At 41.2% G+C, this 23,951-nt stretch overlaps 1 protein-coding gene across 9 annotated transcripts in view; it reads right to left on the bottom strand.

Annotated features, from left to right (window-relative positions):
* Nucleotides 1-6,836: 6,836 nt before the first annotated feature.
* rapgef6 (Rap guanine nucleotide exchange factor (GEF) 6) overlaps nt 6,837-23,951 on the bottom strand; it is a 121,143-nt gene continuing 104,028 nt past the window's right edge. For 7 of the 9 annotated variants that reach the window (XM_029520118.1, XM_029520120.1, XM_029520122.1 and 4 more), the window contains 11 exons: nt 22,223-22,434; nt 21,535-21,658; nt 20,317-20,340; nt 19,138-19,358; nt 18,225-18,398; nt 17,897-18,043; nt 17,362-17,481; nt 15,563-15,830; nt 12,372-12,904; nt 11,053-11,409; nt 6,837-10,289 (listed from right to left, as the gene is read on the bottom strand). In XM_029520118.1, the coding sequence (XP_029375978.1) occupies nt 10,267-10,289; nt 11,053-11,409; nt 12,372-12,904; nt 15,563-15,830; nt 17,362-17,481; nt 17,897-18,043; nt 18,225-18,398; nt 19,138-19,358; nt 20,317-20,340; nt 21,535-21,658; nt 22,223-22,434 (2,203 nt within the window). In that variant the 3' untranslated portion in view covers nt 6,837-10,266. The remainder of the gene's footprint in view (nt 10,290-11,052; nt 11,410-12,371; nt 12,905-15,562; nt 15,831-17,361; nt 17,482-17,896; nt 18,044-18,224; nt 18,399-19,137; nt 19,359-20,316; nt 20,341-21,534; nt 21,659-22,222; nt 22,435-23,951) is intronic. The other 2 variants (XM_029520119.1, XM_029520116.1) reach the window with 1 other exon arrangement.

The raw sequence follows: 23,951 nt of genomic DNA, 5'->3' as shown, positions 1-23,951 counted from the left end.
GAAAATAATGAAATTTTACTAACTTCAGATAAAATGCCAAATACTGCAGAAAATAGGAAAAAAAGTGAACAAGAGCCACAACTATAAGGATGATGAGCCAATTTAAGACAGTAGATTTTTTACGCTTCTTGTGGGGCAGGTAAAGAGTTTAAAGGGGATGACTTCAACAAAATGGACAGAAAAATCAACCATGAACAACCTGATGCTGGAGAGAGAAAAGTGCTGGATCCTGCACATTTTCTGGGAGCTGTTTTTGCCCAATGTGACCTGTGACAACACTGATGCAGCGTTGCCATGACACACAAGAAGACCAGCCACAAGTCAAGAATTTGCAGGGGACCACTAAACTGCAGAGTCAGAAGTCAGAAATCACTTTGTGTACATTCATTTCAGGTGTTTTTGACATTTTGCCTGTGTGACATTTACAGATAAAAAGCCAGAAGAAACGAGAAGACAGAGAGCTGATGTGGAACAGTGAGGGACCCAATCCTGATCCCCGTGACCTTCACACCTTTAGATCCCTGAGCTAGAGCTTCTTCTTCTCCTCAATTATGACACCACAAGTAAAGTTCAAAAATATAAGTCCTTGTGAATCTGTGTGAATAATAATGTTTGAGACAAATAAACTAAGTACAGGATTAAAAGAGCTGGCTGCAGCTCAGAGGTACCAGCATTCACCTTCTCTCTTTCTCTCCTCCTTTTTCCTGCAGAGGTGTCTTCTTTTTTTATCAGCACCTCTACTTTCTCTTGTCTCCTTGACTTTTCTGTGATCGTTCTGTCTTTAATCAGTTCTGCACATTCTGTTTGCCCACCACCACCACCCCCACCTTCCCCTGACATCTAGTTCAAAGGAGGGGCCTCCCACTAAGTACCCCCCATCATCTCTCTCATCCTTTTCTCTGCAGTTCTCCCCAAGCTCCCTCAGCAGGGGGTATCTGGGTTTTCCCTCTGACAATTTTTGGTCTCTCTTCATCTCTTCTTTACTTGTCTCACTCCCTCAAGATTATATCTCTACTAAGATGTTCAGAATTTAAAATGTTTTTTAGTTATGCACGTTTTGCTTGTTTTCTTGTTGTTGATGAAACAACAGAAGGTAAATGATGCGGTACACTTCAGGAGACAATCTCTTGTGACTGTTATCCATCACTGTCTGAAACAGGAAACAAGCAGCACTGTTTGTTTCAGTCCTATCTCTGGACCTATCCATCCACCAACATCTTCCTTACACAGACTCCATACCTGCATCAATACATCACCTTTGTACCTGTCATAGTTACCATGGCCACTTGGAGCTAAACAACTGTTTGTCCCACAAAACCACTAGAAGTCATTTACTGTTAATAACAAGCAGCTTTCTAGGATGAAACCAACCAAAACCAAAAATTCATTATTCACACTAACTCGCTGGCATTGGTGACCTGTTTGGAAAAGAGTCAGGTTTTGAACTTTTCTTTCAAGGTATTTTTTATATTCTTAACACTGAATTAAAAAAAGCTGCCGTTTCACTTTTTACGTGAACAAAGGAGCATTAAATTAGGAATGCCTTCCTGGGTAGGCTTTCTAACAATGATCCCCTTCCCTGTAACGCCTGGTTTCTCCTACCTCCACCATGTGTGACTGTTCAGCTCAGCTATAAACACCTTTGGCTGTATATCATGTCATATATACGAGTTATGTTCAAGCTTTAAATCAGATCCTCTCCACCCGTTTCTCCTTCCCAGCTCCTTCTCCTTTTATGTGCCTCTCCTTTCTTCCTCTGGATATGCTTCTAGCAAAAGCAAAATCGGGTGGGTGGAGGCAACACCATCCCTACCTCCACGCCACCACACACACACACAAATCTGTCTGTATTCTCCCTCTTCCATCAACCTTTCCTTATTTCCCTTCACCACTCTCTACTCACTTTCTTTGGAGGACAGAAAGAAAAGGGCCAACCGCACATGTGCACACAGAGCGAGAGGACCAGTCCGGTCAGTCATCCTATTGAAACCCTTGACCTGCTCCTCCTCCTCTGAACCATTTGACCCAACTCATCATTGAAAAGTGGCATCCCGCTACCATGTCAGACATAGTTGCCCCCCCCAGCAATAGTTACTCACACTTAGATATGTGCAGACCCACGAAAGTCAGTCAGTCACCACTAAAGACATGCACACACACACACACACACACACACACACACACACACACACACACACACACACACACACAGGGTTGCATACGGTGGAATAGACAGTCAAGAAGGAATAAAGAAGATGTTAACCACAACTAATATTTCATTATCTGTGTGCGTGAAAGACAAAGAGGGGAGTGGCATCAGACAGGCGGATGGATGGATTGATTGATAGATTCTGGGGAATGCTACACAGATGATGATGGTGATGATGATATTTGAAGATAATGAGCCCCTCATGTGTATCCACAACTGCTTCTTTTCTAGTCAGGGAGGGAAGATTACACTACTTAATGATTACACTCTCTCAATCTCTGTCACATGCACAAAAACGCGCGCGCACACACACACACACACACACACTGCTTGCTCTTAAGATGAAATGAAACTGGGCTTCAAAGGCATGACTTTCATTGGAAGATACTTTCATACAAATATTATACCCAATTAATCAGTCAAACAACGTAAATACACACAGATGCTAAATATCCATTAAAAATAACAATAAAATCTCAGATTGTAGGAGTAGCACTCATTCTCCTCCAGAAACTAACATTTTGTAGTTGAAGGGTGAGGAGACTTTTGCAGACAGGGTAATGATTACCTCCACTAACAAAGGATTGCTCTGCTCCAACACGGACAACACATTGGTGATTTGGACCTTAATGGGACAGCCATTCTCTGGGGGAAAATATGTGCACCAAACTGACATCATTCACTAATCTAGCCTAATGCCTGTAGGTACAGTGATGGTCAACATCTCTGGGGCTGCAAGCATTAGTTTTTCTGAAGGGAGCGTTTCCCACAATGCTATACTGCCCCCCCATGGCTGTCAACGGAGCAAAAAGAGGATGAGAGAGCAGATCCTCAATGCTTTCAGAGTATTTGATCTTTCTTTTCCTTAAACAGAGAAAATTGGAGACTAATTAAATTGGAGGTAATATTTAGAAGTTAATACTCAAAACTAATAATTTGCTAAAAGCAGAGAGAATTTCAAAACAAGGTCAAAATATTGAAAAGATTCTGTGGGTATGTAAAAAAAAAATGTCAGACTTGTCAGATTTGAGTTTAAGTTTGAGTTTTGCTGTAGTGGGACTTCCAAAAAAGGTCAAAAAAAGTTCATGTTAAATTGATTTTGGGTGTCATTCTGACTCTTAATGGGGCTTAAATATTTTGAATGTTTTCTGATCATGTATCTGTTATTTCTGGATTAAATCTGTTCTTCACCAAAATCAATTTCCCTTCGATTTTTAAAATCTTTTTTAGTGATTGATAAAAAGCAGCAGTGGAAGAATGTGAAGAGGGAACTGTGAACATTTCTAACATCTTATAAAATCTTATCTCATCAACATAGTTGAAAGCTGCCTCTGCAACCCTTAAACATTTCCAAGCCTGGGAAGCAAAATTCACTGAGTCCAAAACATCAGTGTGACTCAAAGAGCCACGCTGACAAACACAATGACAGTAAAAAGCGATTGTAGACCGGGATTTGAAAGATGACTTGTGGGCTTTCAGACATTCAGTAACACTTTGTGGGCTTGTCAGGTCCATTTATCTGTGCTGCACTGCTGACATTGAACAGGACAGTGAGATGCAAGGACACTGACCTCAACCTCTGTGCAAGCTGCAGGAAACCTTGAAGATGGCTGACAAATGACCAGGCAGATCCCGGAGGGTGTCACCTCAACATGTGACTCCATGTTTGTCTCTTGGCTGAAGAGGCGGACTGCAGAGTTTATGCCATCGGATATAAAGAAAACAAATTCAGGATCCTTCATTTATATGCAGCATGAAAAAATGGCACATTTGCATTTTTTTCCCATGACAGTAATACTGATGCCTTTGATTTTCTGTTCCCCAAACTCAAAGCTTCCAAGCAATCAATTCTTTTGCTATGACAACCTGGACATAAACACCAACAACACACATTGAGATACCTTGCTTTGTAACACAATGTCAAAACTAGATGACCTCATTTATGAACAAGCACTATTTTCATAAGTGTCTTGGAGGCTAGCTGAGTAAAAAAGTGTTGTATATGATATATATGTTTTGCTCAATTTTTGGATTTTCACATGTACTTCAGTTGTGAGACTTTTACAACCGGCTTCATTTTCAAGAAAATATATAAAAAGTGAAGCTGTGAATTAAGCAGAAATCTCACTTTTCTAAAGACAGCTGAAATTTAAATAGTCAGCTGAACAGACAATCTTTTGGAACTGATCTGACTTTTTAGTCCTCACCAAGAGCACACTGAGGCCCTTTTTCTGAAAAATAGTGAAAGAGCAAAAAAAACATTATGGTGCTCACTATTTCACACTAACAGCTACAACAACTACACACAAAACTGACAATGACACACTGAAGTGGCATCGGCCTCATTTGTGTGTGAAGTACTGAGCAGTAGGCTGTTAGCTTACCTTCAATGCTAGCTGCTCATGCCAAAATGGAGAAAAACATTTTCCTTCCAGCACCCTTAGAGACACATTCCCCATCAGACATAGGAAAAGTGGAAAGACGGTCAACTGCAGTTCCTTTGATAAATATCTTTAAATGTGTAAACACACATTTAAACAGCATTCTAAGCAAAACTAAGATAGGCTAAGATAAGACAAGCTAAGCTAAAGCTAAAGAGTTGGCTTCAGGAGTAACACAGGTGGACAGGAAAGAGGAAGAGATGCATCATGGGAGTGAGCCAACAGTGAAAGCAGCACAGCATGAAGTGTTGCATGAAAACTAAAGTAGCTGCATCCAGTATTTTGGGGAGTATTTCTTCACTTCATTAGACAAAAGGTCAGGGTAAGGGGGAATTATGACAGAGATTAGATGGTCAGGAGACCGCAGCTGCTTTCATTTTGACCATTAATATTTTATATTTATCCTTTCCAAGTCCTCCATTTTTATGGCAGGACAGTGCTTAACTGCATGGATGATTTCATCCATGAATAACCTACAATAACAAAATAAAAAAATAAAAATAAAAAGACCTTTAAAAAGTCTGAAATACTTGATCTATAAGTAATGTGAAAACAAAGCATGCAAAGAAAAGAGGAATGACAACTTATTTTTTGTTTCTTTTGGGGACGTGGGAGCAAACAGACGTGTTCAAGGGCAGAGCTGAGAGCGTACAGGTGACTCAATATTTTCCCAACTCTTTTGGCTCACAAATTTTCATTTAGACAGGAATATGCTAAAAGCCCAACCCCAGGTGTGTGTACAACCCCGGGGTGTTAAAGTTTCCGTTTTCCCACCTCCTGGTTCTGCCCCACACAAAGTCACAACTTCAAAGTCAAAATAGTGGAGAAGTGTAACACACACACATTTTTCTACATTTCTTCCCATGCCATCCAGTGGGGCTCTCTCGTCTCTTTGTGATGCATAATTGAAGCTGTGTGTAATTTCACTGACTCGTTTCCAGCCGAATCCCACTCGGAGCTGAACTTTCACATCTCTCATCGTTGTGGAATATTCTCTCTGATATGGAGAGAGCCCTTCTTTGAACATACTGGTTAACATGTCCCTCCCCTCCAACGCAATCCTCCTCACCCCCCAGCCCTCTGACCTGTCTCCATTACACCGCGGTGTGACATCATTGTAGATAAGAGCCAGATCACGTCAAAGACCGATGAAGAAAAACTTCACCGAGCATCATGTGAATTAGTCAGAATCCTGCTCAGTCTGTTGTCCTGGCTGGTTTAGTGGACAGAGAGCAACATAGATTTTGTTACATCTTCATTGAAACACATTAGACATGGGTGATTCATTCACGACTATCACTAAAGTGAACTTTAGCTGTGCAGCTATGGGATGGATGCTTAATTTGCCTTTCCGTTGTGAGTCTTCAGTGACCAGGTAGGAGAATAGCCATCATAGAATGAGAATTTTTTAATGATAGGCGGAGCGCTCTCAGTAATTTCAACTTCAGTAGGCTTTGGCCCAAAAGGGCGCTCAACAGTTTAATAAAAGCAAACTTGTGTATTATATGCCAAGGGAAGCAAACCATGTTGCTCTTCAGTGTTTGAAAGCTGTGATGAATGACGAATGGCCCGTCTGTCTCCTGCACTCGTTTTCTTTTGCTTGTGAGGTTATACATTTACTTTTCTTTCTTTCTTTATTTATTTATCTTTTTGAAATTCTGGTTCTAATTTGTATGAATTTACTTCTTCGTTTCACAATTTGGAGAAACTGGGATGACTGCTGATCATTATTTTGAATATTGAAGTTTTAGTATTAATGTAGTCCCAAATTTCAAATTACAGGTCTCATGATGACCTTTAAGCGCAGTATGTAAACACTAATGATCCTGATGCCATGAATAGCAGGTTCCGATGAAATGTGCAATGATTGTGCTCAATTTTACTAACTGCAGTAAACTTCAGCCCACTTTGACACAGACTGGTATCCCTCCTTCCACTCACACATATGTAGACCAAGTAAACAGCATGGCCTCCTTTGTGTGACACTAAACCTTTAATAAGTAAGCAACTAACTGACCTTGAGCACACTGCACAGAGCTTAATGCAGCAGGAGCCAGTCAGTCGTTACTAACTGAAATATCTCACCACCTAAAGGATGGATTGTCCTGAAATCTGGTCCCAAATATGTGACGAGTGATTTCTTTGGAGGAGGCTTAAGATCCAGATGGTAATGAATAAAGACAGAATCCTTTATGCTTAGTATTTTATTAATTGTCCAAATTGATATCAGTAGATCAGACTTGGAGAAATAAAAGGTATTTTTTCCTTTTTCAACATTCTCTTAAACAAAAATATAACAACTATTTACAATCACTCGTAAAAAATACATAAAAAGCGTACGAGCAAAATCATGTTGTCTTTCTAAAAGACATAAGTTACAACTGCTATGTAAAGTGTGAGACAAGAGCAAACTTTAAGCCACAGACCAAGTTAATACCTTTTTGTACAGATTGTGCAGCACACTCACCACATTTAAGCTTATTGTTGTGCATTTCTGCTGTAATGCCAAAAGTTGTCTACGTAAAACACCTCCACATCTCTCTTATTGCATTCCAGGGTAACACGCCGACACACACGGGGTAAATTACAGACAGGAGGAAGGGGCATTTTGATTAAACTGACATGTGCTGACACAGTGCTGGGAGCTGCTCATTTCCAGGTCCTCCATGAAAACATACCAACTGCATGTAGGCTGGGAGAAGAGGGACTGAATGAAATTCAGTCAAAAAACAAACACACCCGCAGCATTGGGAGTGTTTTATGGAGCATACAGAGGCACTAAAACAACTATTTGTTCCTTTGCCAGAGACCATCAAGGATCAACACCTCTAATGAAAAAAAAATAAATAAAAAAATTCTCTAATCATAAATTTGAAAGTAGCCAATACAGCTGATTGATTTCTTAATTAAATTTAACTTAATTTAGGACATGTGATGTGAAAGGCCCAACCAATGGAAGTATATGCCACCAAATCTTTAAATCTATAATACTGATTTGTGGTAATACAGTTGTGCAAAAAGGAGAAAAAAAGTGACATTTTCTCACTCTCAGTCCATTTCAAAATGTCTTCCATTTTAAATTAAAAATACAAAAATCTGGTGAGTTCACATAACCCCTAAAGCAAGTAGAGTGAAATCATCTTCACAAGAGCAATGGCAATGGTGGAAAGCTATGCTGAAGAGACAGAGAAAACACTAAACTCATTTCAATCATCCAGTCTGAGTTTGAAACCAACACCAGGAGACCCACAAGGGAGCCGCCACTCTGCAGGCGAGTGCAATCAGAGCTGCAAAATAAGAAGGCTTTCATTGGAAATGACTTTTGAGCCATTTTTTATGTGCTGTACACTCAGACTGAATCAAGTTTTTTTTTTTTAACACTATGATCCCAACCTTGCAAATGCAATTCCACAAAACACACACGCACGCACGCACACACACACACACACACACACACACACACGGTTATATCTCATAACACAGCAGCAATTTCACTTATTGACAGATCAGAAATGGCACCAACAAGAGAGTGTGAGGGGAGATAACAAGTTAGGGACCATGAACCAACAGAAATTCCTTTGAAGACTCCTGCCCAAACAGAGAACCTGGACAATCACAGCCTCACATTGTCTGACAAAACATTCAAAAAATAGCATTTATAGAGGACTTTTCTCTCATCTATACATGATCAGTTAACATTAATTTATGGCAAAGAAACAACAAAAATATATATGTAGAAATTCATATATATATATATATTTATCTATATGCCATGTATATATTAGCAATAATCATTTCAAGTCTTTGTTTGCAAAACAAATATAAAAGAAGCATCAGAGCGCAAGATAAACAGCACAAGGAAAAGAACACCTAATTCCAGTTACACCCCTGCTGCACTGCAGATAAACATAAAAACATTTTCCGTTTCCAAAACATTACACAGAATGTACAAATTTGCCTCTTGTTCTGAACACAAATGAACTATTTTCAAGCACATCCTGAAAATACTCTACAAAATGTATGTGAACAAGGAATGAAGACGTGATCCGCGCTTTCAAACACAGTTCCTTGATTTGTTCTGTTACTCGTTCTTTTAAATAAAAGAAGCAAAAAACCAAGAGGTACACTGTGAGCTCAGAGTCAAAGCCGATGCTGCGTCTGCATATTCCTGCTGCTTCGAAACTAATTTACAAGGTCAAACCAACCTGGAGCATTCTACATATAACATATCAGCATGTAATTTAATAGACTAGTCTAGTTAACACTGTAAACAAAATGTGTAAGCACAGGTGTAAACACTGCCCTTTGTCTTTACTCACACCAACTCAAATATTGGTGTGTGTGAGTGTACGCATGCACGTTGTGTGTCCACAAAGTGCTAATTTATCATTTTATTATAACTGCTGCAATAAAATGATGAGACACTACGGGAAGCAGCAAGGCATTTGTTCTTCAGCTCATTAAAACAAGTTACAATACAGCTATCACAGAAGCAGCATGCCGCTACAGTACCTCGCGTCACACTGAATGAGCAATAAGATGGCAGAGAGCACGACACATAGAAAACAGAACTGCCTGAGAGATGCTGCTTGTGTTTTTTTTTTCCTATAAAGCTGAACACAGTACAATAAGTGCTAAACACAAACAGACGTGCTCTCTGTTAGCCCGGGAGTTTAAACTCTCTCTTTCTACCTCCTGAGAAGGAAGTGAAAAATACATCCAGGGGCTCTTTGTGGCTCCTCTGGGCTTTCTGGACAAATAGAGTCAAGTGTAAGTTTTGGAATTGGAAGGCTTCGTAGCTGTTTCCTTGTGCAATGGAACTGATGTGACCCATGTAAATTTATATTATCAGTGCCAGAGTTCAATAGAGACCCATACGTCTGCAAATCTGTTATTTCTCGTCTCATATTCACACATACATTCATCTGCCTTCAAGCTGACAGCAAGCAGACAGAAAGAAAAGCAAAAAAAAAAAAAAAAAAAAAAATAGTCGCGACATTTTGCACAATTAATTTCGATCCCTTTGTCTGCTCCTCCTCACTCCTCTCAAACAAAAATTCAGCAAAGCTCAGAAAGGCAAGCGAAAAGAGGAAAAAGAACAAAAATTTTTTTATACAGTTATTTTACAACATTTTAAAACTTTAACAAAGACAATGGGAAACTACTTTAGACAAGCATGGAGCACAAAATGGAGGTATGTGATGGTCTGCTTTCAAGGAGACTGATGTCTTTTCATGAGGCATCGTTATGGTCACTCATTCCTTCGTTGTTTATTTTGTGAGATCCATCTACTGTGATGTCTGTCCATCACACCACTTTTTTGCTCCTTTGTTCGAGTTTCTAAAAAAGTATCTAAAAGTCTTGCTCTTCTTCTTTGTCGCGTGAAATGGGTTTAAAAAGAAACAACTGTATGAGTCTTGGGAGGCGGACTGAGGTTCTATGCGCCATGAGTCTGGCCCAGAGGTGGATTATGGTGTGTGGGGGTGTCACCCAGGACTCGGAAAATGTGCTCTGACACGTGGTGAGCTCAGGCTGCTTTTCGGTCCGATGCCTGATCAACACCACCAGGTCGGTGTATGAGAATGTGTGTGTGCGTTAGAGCTGACACCCCCGTCTTTACACCGCTGACACCTGTTCATCTGGAAGAGAGAAAAAAAAAAACACAGTGTTTGGCAAGAACTTGATGGAAAAAAGTGAAAAGTTACATTTTTCAGGGTTTGTGTTCAATTTTACAGTTTTTTAAAACCTTCAAACTCTCAATAAAGACCATTTAATACCTATTAGACAATCTCAGCAGGAAAACAGAAAACACTGTTCTAACATTCCCACCTACAGCAGAATATTAAATACTTTGTAATATTCTCCTACTCTGTGGACTCATTGTACTAACTGTGTTTCTGTATGTATCAAACAAAATGGGCCCAGGAGACAAAATAACTACTCTGATGATTGTGAACGGTTGTTGTTGCCACCAAAAAAACTTCCCATTTTCTGTGTTTTTTTTTTTTAATGAAGTGAATCTGTTTAAACTGACTGTCATGCAGATTTCATGTCTTCACACAACAAACACTATTTTCTAATATACCAGCTCTTATAATAAGAAAAATGGGGACAAGACCTGACTCCTTTGGGATTGTCCCACAAAGGTTCCTGCAAAAGGAATGCATTGTTGTTGGTCCCCTAAAAATCCAGCTTAATCTGTATTGTTTTGTTTTTCCTTTTTGTTGTGAATGATATATATACACTACAACTCCTGGAAAGCTTGTGGTCCCTTCCTAAACATTATTAAGTCAAATCAAAGAGGGGTAAAGAACTCCGAACAAAGTCTAATAGAGATGTCTGTGGACACAGCTGGTTTATTTGTCTAAGTGGCGCTTTAATCAGCATCACATGAGAACGTACCGTCCTCACTGTCGGCCAGATCCTGTGGTGGGAGGCAGATGCTGGGTGGTCTGGAGTAGCTCTGCGTGGAGCCAGCTGCCCGGGGCTCTTGGTGGTAGAGGTGATGGTTACCGGCCAACCTCCGAGCCTCGGCCAAATTGCCGGCCGCTCCGGGGCTCTGCAGCAGTTTGCTCCTCTGCAGGGCCACGCTGTAGTCTGGAGGTTTGAGGTGAGGAGGCCTGGGAAGAGGAGCTCCTGGCACACCTACTACTCCGTCTGTGACACCGAGATCCCCCAGAGCCAGACCCTGGTAGCCTGGAGGGGTGGGAGGAGGAGCTCGGTAACGCTCATCCTTGGCAGGGGAGGTGACACAATACACTGGATGGACGTGTTTAGGTTGGGGAGTGAGGGATGAAGAGTGAAGGGGGGGGTGAAGATGTTGCCAGAAAAGGATGTATGTGGGTAGGTACAGTTTGGGGGAAGGAGAAATAAAAGAAAATAATGGGAAAATTAAATAAATGTGATGTTTTAACACAGCTTTACATGCAGTAAAATGTGTCAAAAACTACAGAAAAAAAATTAAAATATACAACTAGTGAAATGGATGGCTGCAGCTTATCCAGACAGAACTGGAGCTGCAACTAATCATGACTCCACATAAATAATCCCCAGTTATTCACCACAACAATTGGTCAATTATCAAAAAATTATTTTTAGAGCACAAGGAGCTTGTCTAGATAACAAATTTTCAGCAAACAGGAATCAGACAGTGTTTGATTTGAACAATAAGTCAATCTGCTGAGTATCTGTCAGCTAATTTTCTGTTGTGGATTATTTGAATAATTGTCTCAGCAGTGGTCACAGCACCGCTCCAACTTCATTCGCTTCTGTCCTACGACAAAAACCTCATATCCTCATGACATTAGCAAACTGCACAGTTTTATAGTTTATCGACTGCAGGAAGGGATCCAAAAGACAAATTTATACTCGGGTTGATGGGGAAGCTGTAGACTTTCTGTCAGATGCAGAGACAACAGCAACAGGAATAAGACCTGTTTGGAATCGAAAATGTGCTAAAGTACAGCATACTTCTGCTGCTCAATTTAGACTAACAGGATATCAAGCGACAGGAAGTGCTTCTGTTTTCATTCAAAAAGCAGCAGAGAGCAGGAGCATCAGTAAAAGCAGATTTTTAACTGCATGACTTGTTAAACAACCCTTAAAGTGAAAAGACTATTTTCCTGCAGTATCCTAAAACTTCCCCAAGAGAAGCCTAAATGTGTGGCGACAGCTGTCACTTTGACTTTACAGGGAATCAAACTCACACCCTGACCCCTCACCTATCAGGCCCTTGTCTGTGCTTGATGTCACCGTTTTGTAGGCAGGGTCGGTGCTTTGCCCTCCTTCGTCGTTGGTTGGCGAGGAGGGATGCTCTGACGTGTTTCGTCGCTTTATCGTCCCATAATTCCCCTCATACGTGTCTGACAGCGAGCTGGACGACGCCCAGCTCTGCCGCGACTGATTGGACAGGTCTGAGCTGGAGTCTCTGGAGTGATGCTTGGCAGCGCCGTCGTTTGCCCAAGCGTGAGCTGCAGCCTCGACCTCTGCGATGGGCCCGGCCAGCTGAGTGTGCTTGAAGATGCCCAGGTGTGCGTGCGGGTGCCCGTGAATGCCGTGGTCCCAGGGCCGGCAGGAGGAAGTGGGCAGGCTCTGGAAAGAGTCGTGGGAGTTGGAGGAGCAGGACGTCCAGCTGCCACGCCCACTGTCAGCCACTGAGTCCAGAGAGGTGTGGTCTGGGGTCAGCTCCTCGGTCGAGATGGAGGAAGTGAAGGTGGATCCTCGTGTCACGTATCCTCTCACCATTGATGAAGAACTAACCCAGATGAGAGAGACAGAGACAATTAATGGAATTTAAGGGCAAAATGTTCTGTTTTGGAAATACTACATTTCTGGCTGTTTTGGGGCTGGCTTGTTATAAAAAATCCCGAATATGTAGGGAAAACATACTGAGCAATAATTTATTGGTTAATAATTATGATGATGTACACATAGGCAGCGAGCTAAAACCGGAATTCATCAGAGATGATGAGGTAACTCAGTCGTTGCCTCACTCACATGTACTGTCCCACTTACTGACATATTCATTTACAATGTTCAGTGTGCACAGCCTACGTCACAAGATGGATGATTGATACTGAATAAATTATCCAATCAGAGCACCACAAAATTTATGTTGTTTACTGTCTCATACACCATCTCACCAAGATGAGCTGGTGTGTGGGACATTTTTCAAAAAAGATCTATAAAAGTTTAACATGAAATCACTTGTGTTCAATGAAAGTTAGAATCCAAATAGAGCAACACAACAAAATCTATAAGACAAAGTAACATGATATCTACTTTAATGAATGCATACAAAACACAGACTAAGTAACAAAAAAAGCCCCAGGTTATCCTGAGAAAATGATTATCTTTGGACTGTCTAATATTGGATAGCTGTTACAGTGGTTATGCTCTATGCAAAAGAGTCAGAGGGAGAAAGGTATATGGAGCAGTGACAGACCTGATGATGAAGAGGGATAAGGAAGACTAGGTAGGTACAATAATCACAAAAAACTGTTGGGCCACTGAGTCACGTGCTCACAAAAGTTCACTGCTATGCAGATGATCCAGTTTTTAACGTTTATGCCTCATCTGTACATTTTGCTCTTAAAAAAGGATCACAAAGTAAACATTTGGTCGTATCAAAAATCACTGTGGGCTTAAAAATGACAACAAAAAACTTAGACATTTTTTCTCCTCCATGTTTTTCCTAAACTAGCAGTTTGAGTCACTGACATGTTTTTACTGGACAAACAAACCACTCAATGAAACCTGGTCATATTTCATAAAACAGGGTTGGTGTTACACAGCAACACTGCTGAGCTAATATAATATCAGAGGAGCAGACAGATTATTTGGCCCAGTGATATTTTATAGTCCTTTCTTTATAAGACAGAACGGCCTGATCATGGAAGAACAATAAACAAACAGCAGGCAATAAAAAAGTCGTGTTGTTTACTCAGCCAGATTAAAAAGCTGCCTGAATGAAAACCGATATGTTGTTATAAGACACAAGCAGGCGAGAGGAGAGTAGTAAATGTGGGATTCTAATAAAAACCTGTTTTATGACTTCCTTTCCTCTGAGTTTTAATGAGGAAAGGACATAATTGGAATCCAGCTGGGAGAGGAAATGGAGGAAAAGGTGGTGGAGCAGACTGTGTATATGTGGTATCTTTTTGACCGCAGGAAGTGTTTGATAATTATATTCACATGTATATGTGTTGTGTGTGTGTGTGTGTGTTTGAGTTTTGGAAAAAAATTGCCACAATACAGAATATTTTAGTTCTGTCAGATGTCTCCAATTAAACCGAGCCTCAGCCAGATGTGATTAAGATATTATGCTGTTTAGTAAATAAAGTAAAACATTTCTGTGTTTAAAAGAGCAAATTGGCTTCAGTCGCGATAAGACAGCTGTTTATTTTCCCTTAGGTAGGTGGTTTTATTTTTAGCTGCACTTGTCTGTGATTTTAATCCTTTGTGAAGGACATGTAGGTTTTTCACCCCCATCACCTCAGTAATAAGTACTGTTTCGTTTTGTTTTGTTTTTTTAAGCAAACTTAGGAGATCCTTCCATCCAGACTGAAGAAAAACTCTGAATTTGAAAAGTGCATCCCTCAGACTGAAGAACAGAAATAGTAAAAAGGCTTTGACTAACCTGACAGATCACTCATCAATACACAATGGATAAAATTTGAAAGATAACCTGAGGCAGAGAGTGCTGTCTGGAACAGCATTTATGATGAGACGGGATTTCATTTTCCAGCCTGATGTATTAGTCCTGTCTGAATGGGGCTTATGTATATGATTTGAGCATATCTCCCTTTGGCAGCCAGCCCCAGTCGTTGCATCAAAGAAGACAGTGTGGCATTTATCACTGTACACTCATAATCACCCGCCTTTCCTACTGATTTGACTTGTGACTCTGAAGGTGAATGTACCGACAGAAACGTACAGGCTGCCCTAAATATCTCTGGCCTTTTATTCGACTCGGACTTTATGTTTTCTGTTTCTGGAGTATTAATGTTGAGGAAACTTTGAAAGGTCACTACCTCCCTTTTTTTCACGGTAATAACCACATTAGGCATCAGGTGCACGCCTCAAGCACTCGCACCTCAGATGACGGTAACTATGGCAACTACTGCTGCTTCTGTGACGCCACCCTTTGTAATTGCGTTTGGTTATAAAAACTTCAAAAGATGGCATCAACAAAAGAAGCGCATGTGCGCTGGAGCAACCTGCTTTCTCTGGTTACAAAGGAGTCAAGAGGCTCCTTAATTCTACCGTTGTTGCTGCGTTTCTGTTTTATTTCAACCTTGCAAGCAAAAAATGCTTTTCTCCACTTTTACCGCCAGCCTTGTAAATAGGAAGTTCCTATTAGTAGATGAAAACCTTCTTTTGATGATTTGATGAGTTGGATGAAGTCAGTTACCTTGTGCTGGGCTGGCTACAATCAGCATTTGAATATGCATGTCCTGCTGCTGCTGCGCTCTCGACCACCGGAGCAGACATCGCAGTACTTGTGGTTGTTGGGTTAGTCGCAGCAGGAGCGGTGCCGGTCCTGTTGCTGCTGTGACACCGGTCTTCGAGCCCCGGAGCCGGGACAGAGTCCACCGAGCAGATACTGGAGCGGGAGGAGATCTCGCTGTGACTGGAGTCCGACAGGTTGTCTGCTTTACCAGCCGGTAGGAGGGCGTAACCTGGACAGAGGACATTTTAGACATTTATATTTGAAGAACTCTTGTGAAGAAAAAGCTACATGGGAATGAAGCAATGGCTGAAGTGATCAATACAAAGAGACATAGAAAGAAAATAAAACCCTTCTAATTACATAAACATGGATGATAATCTGCTATTTTAATCTTGTTGGCCTCACAATTATCATGGACAAACCCTGACAGTCCTGGTGTAGCTCAGCCAAAATATCTTTTTTTTTTTCTTCGTATTTTTATGTATTCTTAAATGCATACTGATTCAAGAATACAGGGAAATAGTTTCATATTTCTCTGCACTTAACAACAAATAGTTGTGTATGTATGTATTTGCACAGTAGTTACACAGTCGAGCAGGTGGCTTTCAGAAGCAGTCAGGCTGGGACTACTTCTAAAACCTGAAGGTAAAATGTGCAGGAAATACTGTGAAAGACACCGTTGAGCTCAAAGTTGAAACTTTATATGACATAAATCTGCTGAACCAAATCACTTGCAGCTCAAGTGGAACTAAATGGCAATAAAATACTGATGCCACAGAGGAAAAGTAAATCCTACAAAAAGAGTAGAATTTAGAATTAAAAAGTAAAGTTAAACATGTTTCCTCAGCTGAACTTTAGTTCAATGACATTAACACTCTTAGAACACTTCACAGAATAATACAAAAGAAGAAATGTGGGTAAAATTCAACAAAGTGAAGTTTCTGCCTCACATAACATCTATATATCAGATTCGAAAGTGAAGTAAAACTTAAACTTGTGCTTCAAAAATAAAATGCAGTGCCAACACTTTAACAAGCTGTCTCTTGTGATGATTCCATAATAAATCAATAAAATCAACAACAGTAACATTGAAATACAGCTAGCTGTCCTCAAATTAAAGCTTTTATTCAGTACAGAACCGGATCAACCATGGTCCTGTCAGAGGGTCTTTCTTCTGGTATGTCTCTCCCTGCAAAGCCAAAGGAAAGGGTTGGGGCTGACCGACCTCCTGGGTCTCTGCTCTGCCTGTCCTTGCCTCACAACTGGAGGTGAGGAGGGCGCAGCCTCAACTGTTCCCTCCCCACAATTCAAGCGAGGCGTGACCTCCGTTGGCCTCTCCCTGGACTGACTCCTTTTCCTCAGTATTCTGAGTGGTGACAACAGCCTCATCCTGATGGGGGACTGAGAAGGTCTCATTAACAACTGAGTCTGGGAAACAGGGGAGTGGGCTGTGGGTCTGAGCCCTGATGGACTGGGAAGGGGCTCCGTGGGGGCCACCCCATGCAACCCATGAATCCCTGTCCATTTCTTTATGGGCCTTCCTGCTCTTGCACTCTGTATTTTTAGCCCTGCTCCTCTCTCTTGATCTAAATGAATTGGGCCTCTCTGAATTGCCACTGTCTCCTCCTGCATCATCTCCTCACTTTCCTTTTCCTTGTGACCTCTTTTCTGCACCTCAGCCTGACTCTCTCTCTCCCTGCTTCTCTCTTGGCTCTGCTGCCTTGTCATCAGCTGGATCCTCTTGTGGAGGAGAGCCCCACCTATGCCGTAGCTGCGCAGGCTGACAGTCCCGGCCTTTGTGCTGGTGTCACTGGTCAGTGATGATGAAGATCCTGATAAGTTCATCTGGCTGGAGTTCTGAGACTTCACCACGCCTCCCACTGGAGAGGAGAGAGAAAAGACAAAGATAGAGAAGAAAATTCTGGCTTTATTTTTCTTTGCAATGTTAAAAAGTGGATGGTTGAAGATTTAAATTGCAGCGCACCAATAGGACCCTCAGGACAAAGACTCAGTTACTATTTTAAAACATTTTAAAATGCACCACAGAGGAAAAAAAAACCTGTGAAATCTAAAAAGTTTAAATGCAGTCATATAGTGAACTTAAACTACATGAAAGAGTATTCACCCCGACATGATTTTCGAGTAACTATAAAATTATCATTGGGCTTATTATTTCAGAGCTTTGCCTGGAGGCACCTCTCTCACTGTCTCTACTTTAGGGGCCAAATCTTCACCTAAGGTATCCTCTTTAAATCAGAACAAAAAGGGTAAGAAAACACATTTTCCATTGCAAACCTTTGCGTGGAGAGCCCTGTGGCGACACTGTGGGGCTGGAGTGAAGGGAGGAGATGGTGGAGACGGTGTCATCAGATGGTCTCTTGGCGCTCCACTCCTCTGATGAGTTCACTGGAGGTTTCTTTACCACCTGGGGAGAGTTGGAGTCTGAAGAAGAAAAATTAGTGTGGAAGAGAGAAATCAGTGTTAAAAATGAATCAACTGCAACAACTTCAGGAAGAATAGTCTCTCCACTAAGCCCTTACAGTGAACACAAATTATGGCATGTTGTCATTGTGCTGACCCATTTATTTTGGATTTTATCAAAATAGGATTCAAGTGTACTCACTAGGTGTGCTGATGTCTTTGGCAGTGCTCTTCTTTCGCAGAGGGTTCAGTGGGACCTGGACCTGAAGGACTTGTGAAACCCTGTTCTGTGTTTTCCCTGAGGGCAGAGCCGACCGCAGAGACACTGGAGACATGTCTGACTTGGTGGATCGTCTCTCACTCAAGTTCTTAGACACTACAAATCACAAGAGGACCATGAAAATGTGTCAATCAAATGAAATGCCAAAAAACCTCCGTCCATATCACAGTAAAAAAACTTTCTGATTATGTCTAACTATTCATCTGATTTATCTCAGGATGGGTAAACAGGATTTTGTACCATCTGTATCTTAATCATATAACAGATCTGTATGTGATAGCATTGTTCAAAACTATACAAAAACTCTCTCTCACAAATGTCATAGTATCCAAGTTAAATTGGGCACATGCTTTGTTCTATAAAATGTTTGAAAGACTGTGCACACTAAGTTTCCTCCTGTTATATGTATGCACACTAGGTGGCAGTGCAAACCAATGATATAAATCTAAGGGCTATTGAAATGATTTTTTCCAACACTTACCAAAATTAGTTTGGAGTTGCGCCAAAACGCATAAAAGGGCAAATGTAAGCTGTAAAATGAGCTTAACAGTGCCAAACTGCTTTTAAAATATTCAATCCCATACAATATGCATTTCTATTTAACTACCCTTAATTACCGAATGACTCAATTAGAGATCCATGAGAATGTAAAACACTGGTACTGATATCTTGCTGTATCCCAAGAAGGACTGAATGAGAACCTTGCTATCATACATAGAGAAAGTTACATTTCCGTCTCATCTATATTCAGACTTATAAACACTATACTGACTAAGGAGGTGATTAAAATTAGATTCACGCAATGAAGTGGTCTATTGTTAGGACTCCTACTCACAGGTGCTGTAGGCTGGCTCACACTGCAAGGACATAATTTGATGTTTCTCCTCATCTGTCTCCACCGTCAGATTGGACAGGTACTGCTTCACCTTTCTGGCCATCTGAGCGTCCTCATACAGCTTCTTAGCATTGAGGAGTGAGCTGCGACGTACGCGCTTCTTATGAGCGCCACCCTGCACGTCCAGCATGTTGGAGTTGGTACTGCCCTGACTCAAAGATCTGATGAGGAGGAAAGATAGAAGCAAGGAAGGGGGAGCATGATAGGAGGAAATGGATGAAGGTATAAAGACAGGAAACAGAAAGAATTGAGAGAGAGAAGGGAATAAGGTAAATAACAGTGCAATTATCTGAAAAGGCCACACTATTTTCTCATCAAACACCTCTTCTACAATAAAATCTGAACATCTGCCTTTGCGTTTGAGGATAGCATTTAAAAACAGGACCATGCAACTGGGAGGGAGGCAGCTTTCGTGGGTGTGTGCCATGCTATCACAGTACAGAACAGCAGGACATTCTGTCAGATGGAGGCAAAAAGGGTTAGGGAGAAAAAGGATGCACAAGATTTGATATGGGGTATATTATGCCAGGATGTACATATGAACAAAGACCAAACTTGAATATCAAAAGCGTAGCAAGAGTATCTTGCCCATGTTGTTATAAAAGTGGAGAAACTTTGAGTCTCCACTTTTTAAAAAGAAGGAACTGTAAACTTACATTCTGAGGTGAATGGCTAAGTGCTGTCTGCTAATTAACATTATTTCATATAATCAAATGCTCCTGAAATAAGTTTTTTAATGTACACAGAGAACCTAGTTATTATACTACATAATGCTAAATGCCAGACATCCTACATCTTAGACAATCTTCTTGACTGCCTATCTGTCATTATGTCAACTTCTGAACTATTTTGGTAAAAACAAACAGCAGATTTTAATTAAAACTACCATATTATTCTATAATACAGTGTTACTGAATGAAAAGAGAGACAATTAATGGGTCAGTGATGAACAGCATGGTTCGGTTGAATGGGTGCTGCAGATGGAAGGGTTAATCACACACAAGCACAGGCCGACATACACTCTGATATTCTAAAGGGAGAACATGCAGAGTTTATTATGGTGGTGGGGATGCAGGGACTGAACTTCTGCGGGTCCAGACTGAAACAGGACAAACTTACCCTAAACTCTTCCACCTCTTCTTCCTGCAAGCAAGAGGTGTGAAGATTGAAGCGTGACTTAGAGACAAGTTCAAGATTCAAGGGGAAGGAGGAGGAGGAGGAGGAGGAGACAAGACTATGTAGAGGTCATGCCACCACAAACAGAGAATGATTTGAGATGGGAGGACGCCAGACATAGGACATTTCCCCATATCAACCTGAAAAATGTGTGTCAAGACCTTGTGCATCACACACTCATATAAACAGGTTTTTGAGTCAACTTCTGGTATTTTGCCATAATTTTGTCATGTATGATATGATAAATCAAATAAATAATGAAAAATATATTGAGCTTGCAGTATGAAAAGTGTGTCTACAGGGGGCAGTCATGCTCTGCAGCAGTGACAGACTGTGATGACACACAAACAAGAGGGATACAGACTGCACACTGTAGTTGGCATCAATTCTACCACACTTCCAGTCAATCCATGTCTTGTGTTATCACGACGCTACATTCCAACTGAAAAATGCAACCTGAAAATCCACAAAGATTTAAGATTTGGACTGGAGGTGACTTGGAATTGATTGAGCCAGACCTTGAGTGCATGCCTGATCCTGCTGGTGAAGGGTCCAGGTTAGTTGGTGGAGGTGTGGTGTAGTGGTTCCCCTTTTGCCCACATTTGTAGTGCTCCCTTATAAAGGGCATCTACCTGGAGTCTACCTTGCTATGCTGGACTTTCTGACTGATGTAAAACACCAAGAGCCAGTTACCTCAAGGAAAGGTTAGTGTCACTTTTGGCAAAGACAAAGAGATGGTCACCCCATGGAAATTTATTGTGTGCTGTGATGTTTTCTGGGCCGCAATATTGACCTGAATGTTGGGCTAACTAATAAACGTACTCACGAATAAAAAAGAAGTTGACATTTTGGTGTTATCAGCATTCATGACTTGTTTGTGATGCTTTGGTGACACTGCAAATCAAAGCCCTTATGCATAGGGTGCCTCTAAGAATGAATGGGCTTGGAGCACTACATAGATTGTCTTATTTTGCCACAAAGAAAAAGAACTGATCTTTTGAGTTATGTCATTTACACTCAGGGCCTTTAATTTCCTTCCTGTGAAATTCAAAAGTCTAAGTGACACGTATCTATGAAACTGGCTCTGACAGCAGCATTTAGAGAAGACATATATGGAAAATCTTAAAATGGTTTAGGAATTGTGATATCAGAGCAACCAACCTCTGTCTGAACATCAGAGCAGGGTCCATGTTGGCAGAGGTCATCCGCACCACATGTCTAATTTCTTTAGCGATCATCCTCAGCTTCTCAAAGTTCACAAGACCGTCTACGCTGGAGTCATTCCCTGGGCGGACAAACACAAAGACACAGAAGCAGAAATTGTTTGTGTGAAGTCAGCTGTCAACAATGAAAAAGAGATGCCTGATTAATATTTTGGGACAGTCGCACAGCGCAGTCCCAGAAAGTATTTTTAAGACGAGTCTTCAAAGTAAAAATGTCCTCGTTCCGGTCTCTTTCGTCACATTCCCCCAGGAGATCAAAGTGCTGTCTTTCTTTTATCACAGAGTCTCACACTGGGCCATTTACAGTTTGAAAGCATCTTGAAAAATTATGGAAACTTTCCCTTTTTTTCAGGGCCATAAATGTATTTTTTAAGATGAAACCTTGGATGAGTCAGTTTGGGTAGTTTTGACCAGACTGTTAGTTATGTCAAAAAGGCACGATGGGGAAGTCTTAAGCAGAAGTAAGCCTCCTGAGTGAGCTTGAAGTTGACAACACAGAGGAAGTGGGGAGCATCAAGCTGAGAAGAATGACATGTACAGATTCAGAAGTAACCTAATTTGGCAATAAGCTAGTAAGCAAAACAAGGGACATGGGGACATTTTGGCCTCTCCACAAAGACATTTACCTTCATGCAAAAAGGTGAGGTCCTTCTTAACCACAGGGAACAGCGGGATGATGGGTGGCTGCATGCTCTGGCTGCTCAGGATGTTGCGGTACTTAGCCATGTTCCTAGACGGGTCAAAGACGTCCTGCAGGTCCCCAAACAGCTTCTCGTACTTACTGGGCAACTTCTCCCACGAGCTCCGCAGCCGAGCCACCGGTGCCAAGTTCAGACCGCTATGTGAGAGAGGAGAGAGGTCCAAGGAGAGCATGGGGAGGCAGCGAGACAGAGATAAATAGGTTATGGTGTGAAGAGCCAAAGTAGAAGTGAAGAAGCAGAGAATGGAAATGAGGGGAGAAAAAAGACATAAGCGTAGTTTTAGTGTGAATGTTCAACACATATATCCCAAACAGGTCCACACTGACAGTTAGTACTTTTTGAGCTACCCATCTTGAATTAGTGAACCTTCTATTTTCCAGAGTAGAGAGTCCCTTGAGGCAAAGTCAGCTCTGAGCAGACTCATTTAAAAAGCTGATAATCATGACTGGCACTGCATTTATTTCTACTCTCTTCTTTCATCATCTTTCCACTTAAAGTCTCTTGCTCCTTAGCTCAAAGTATCCAACCTTCCCTGCAACTACTTTTTTTTTAGCTTTGCATAGCCCCTCTACAAGTTGGTGATCTGCTGCGTGTAGTGTTACATTTTTGTGGTTGATGATGTCATCTTTTATGTGCCCATTTGTAATGCCAAAGAGAGGTAACCAGGTCTGGACCTGTATTATCTCATCCTACATTTACCACTTCTTCCTTTTTCATATTATGAGCTGGAGCATGTCCAAATAATCTTGTGTCTCTTGCATGGATGGTTTCTTGCCAAGCCAAGTGACGTGTATGTGCACCCACGATAAAATGTTTTGGTAAAGCATCTTAGCTTTCTTATACGCACACAGGACAATGTCCCTGCGACAGGACAAGTTATGCCCTGACACCATATGTGTGAAGAAACCCTGCTGTGAGGAGGATTGTAAAGGGACGTGGAGGTCAGACACTTCTGTCTGAAAGTGCATTTTATAGCACTGAGCAGAGAATCACCTGGCTGCAAACTTTGGAAGTGGACACAGGCTCTGTCCCACATGACCAACATAAACAGAGGACATCGTAAACATCCCCAGTACATTCAGAGAGCAAGTCAGGAGAGAGTTGGATTGCAGAATCATCAAAATATATCACATCTATAGCGACACTGTAAAACTGCATCTTCATGCATTTATATTCAAATTTATGCTGCAGTAATACTGCAGACTAGTATTAATCTGTAAAATATTAGACAGAAAAGTGGGAAACTGCCACAGCCGTCCCAGAACTACAGGAGCAACAAAGGGAAATTAAGATCTGAAATTGCAAATACCCCATATTGGCGTGATTTTATTTGAACCTGAGGGGTCCTGTGTGCATTTCCTTTTGTAAACACAACCAACAACGAACAAGATTAGAACAATACAGCATAAAACAAGTTGAACAGAGTAAATATAGATCTTTAGAAAAACCAATGCACTCTCAACTACCTTTGCTGGCCCAAACACACTATAAAATGAATCCATGCACACTCAGATTAAGGTGGGAATTAACAGCACAAACAACCAATAAGTGTAAATGTTGCCATGGGAGTCTTGTTTTAAATGGTGTAGGCTGTTAAAGGCACAATCTGTGGGCTTTACGAATCAAGAAGGATTTGGTAAAAAAAAACAGGAGG

This window comes from Echeneis naucrates, chromosome 14 (assembly GCF_900963305.1).
Source record: "Echeneis naucrates chromosome 14, fEcheNa1.1, whole genome shotgun sequence".
Classification (NCBI taxonomy): Eukaryota; Metazoa; Chordata; class Actinopteri; order Carangiformes; family Echeneidae; genus Echeneis; species Echeneis naucrates.
The sequence above is the reverse complement of the archived record's forward strand: the minus strand, read 5'-3'. Positions and strand labels throughout refer to the sequence as shown.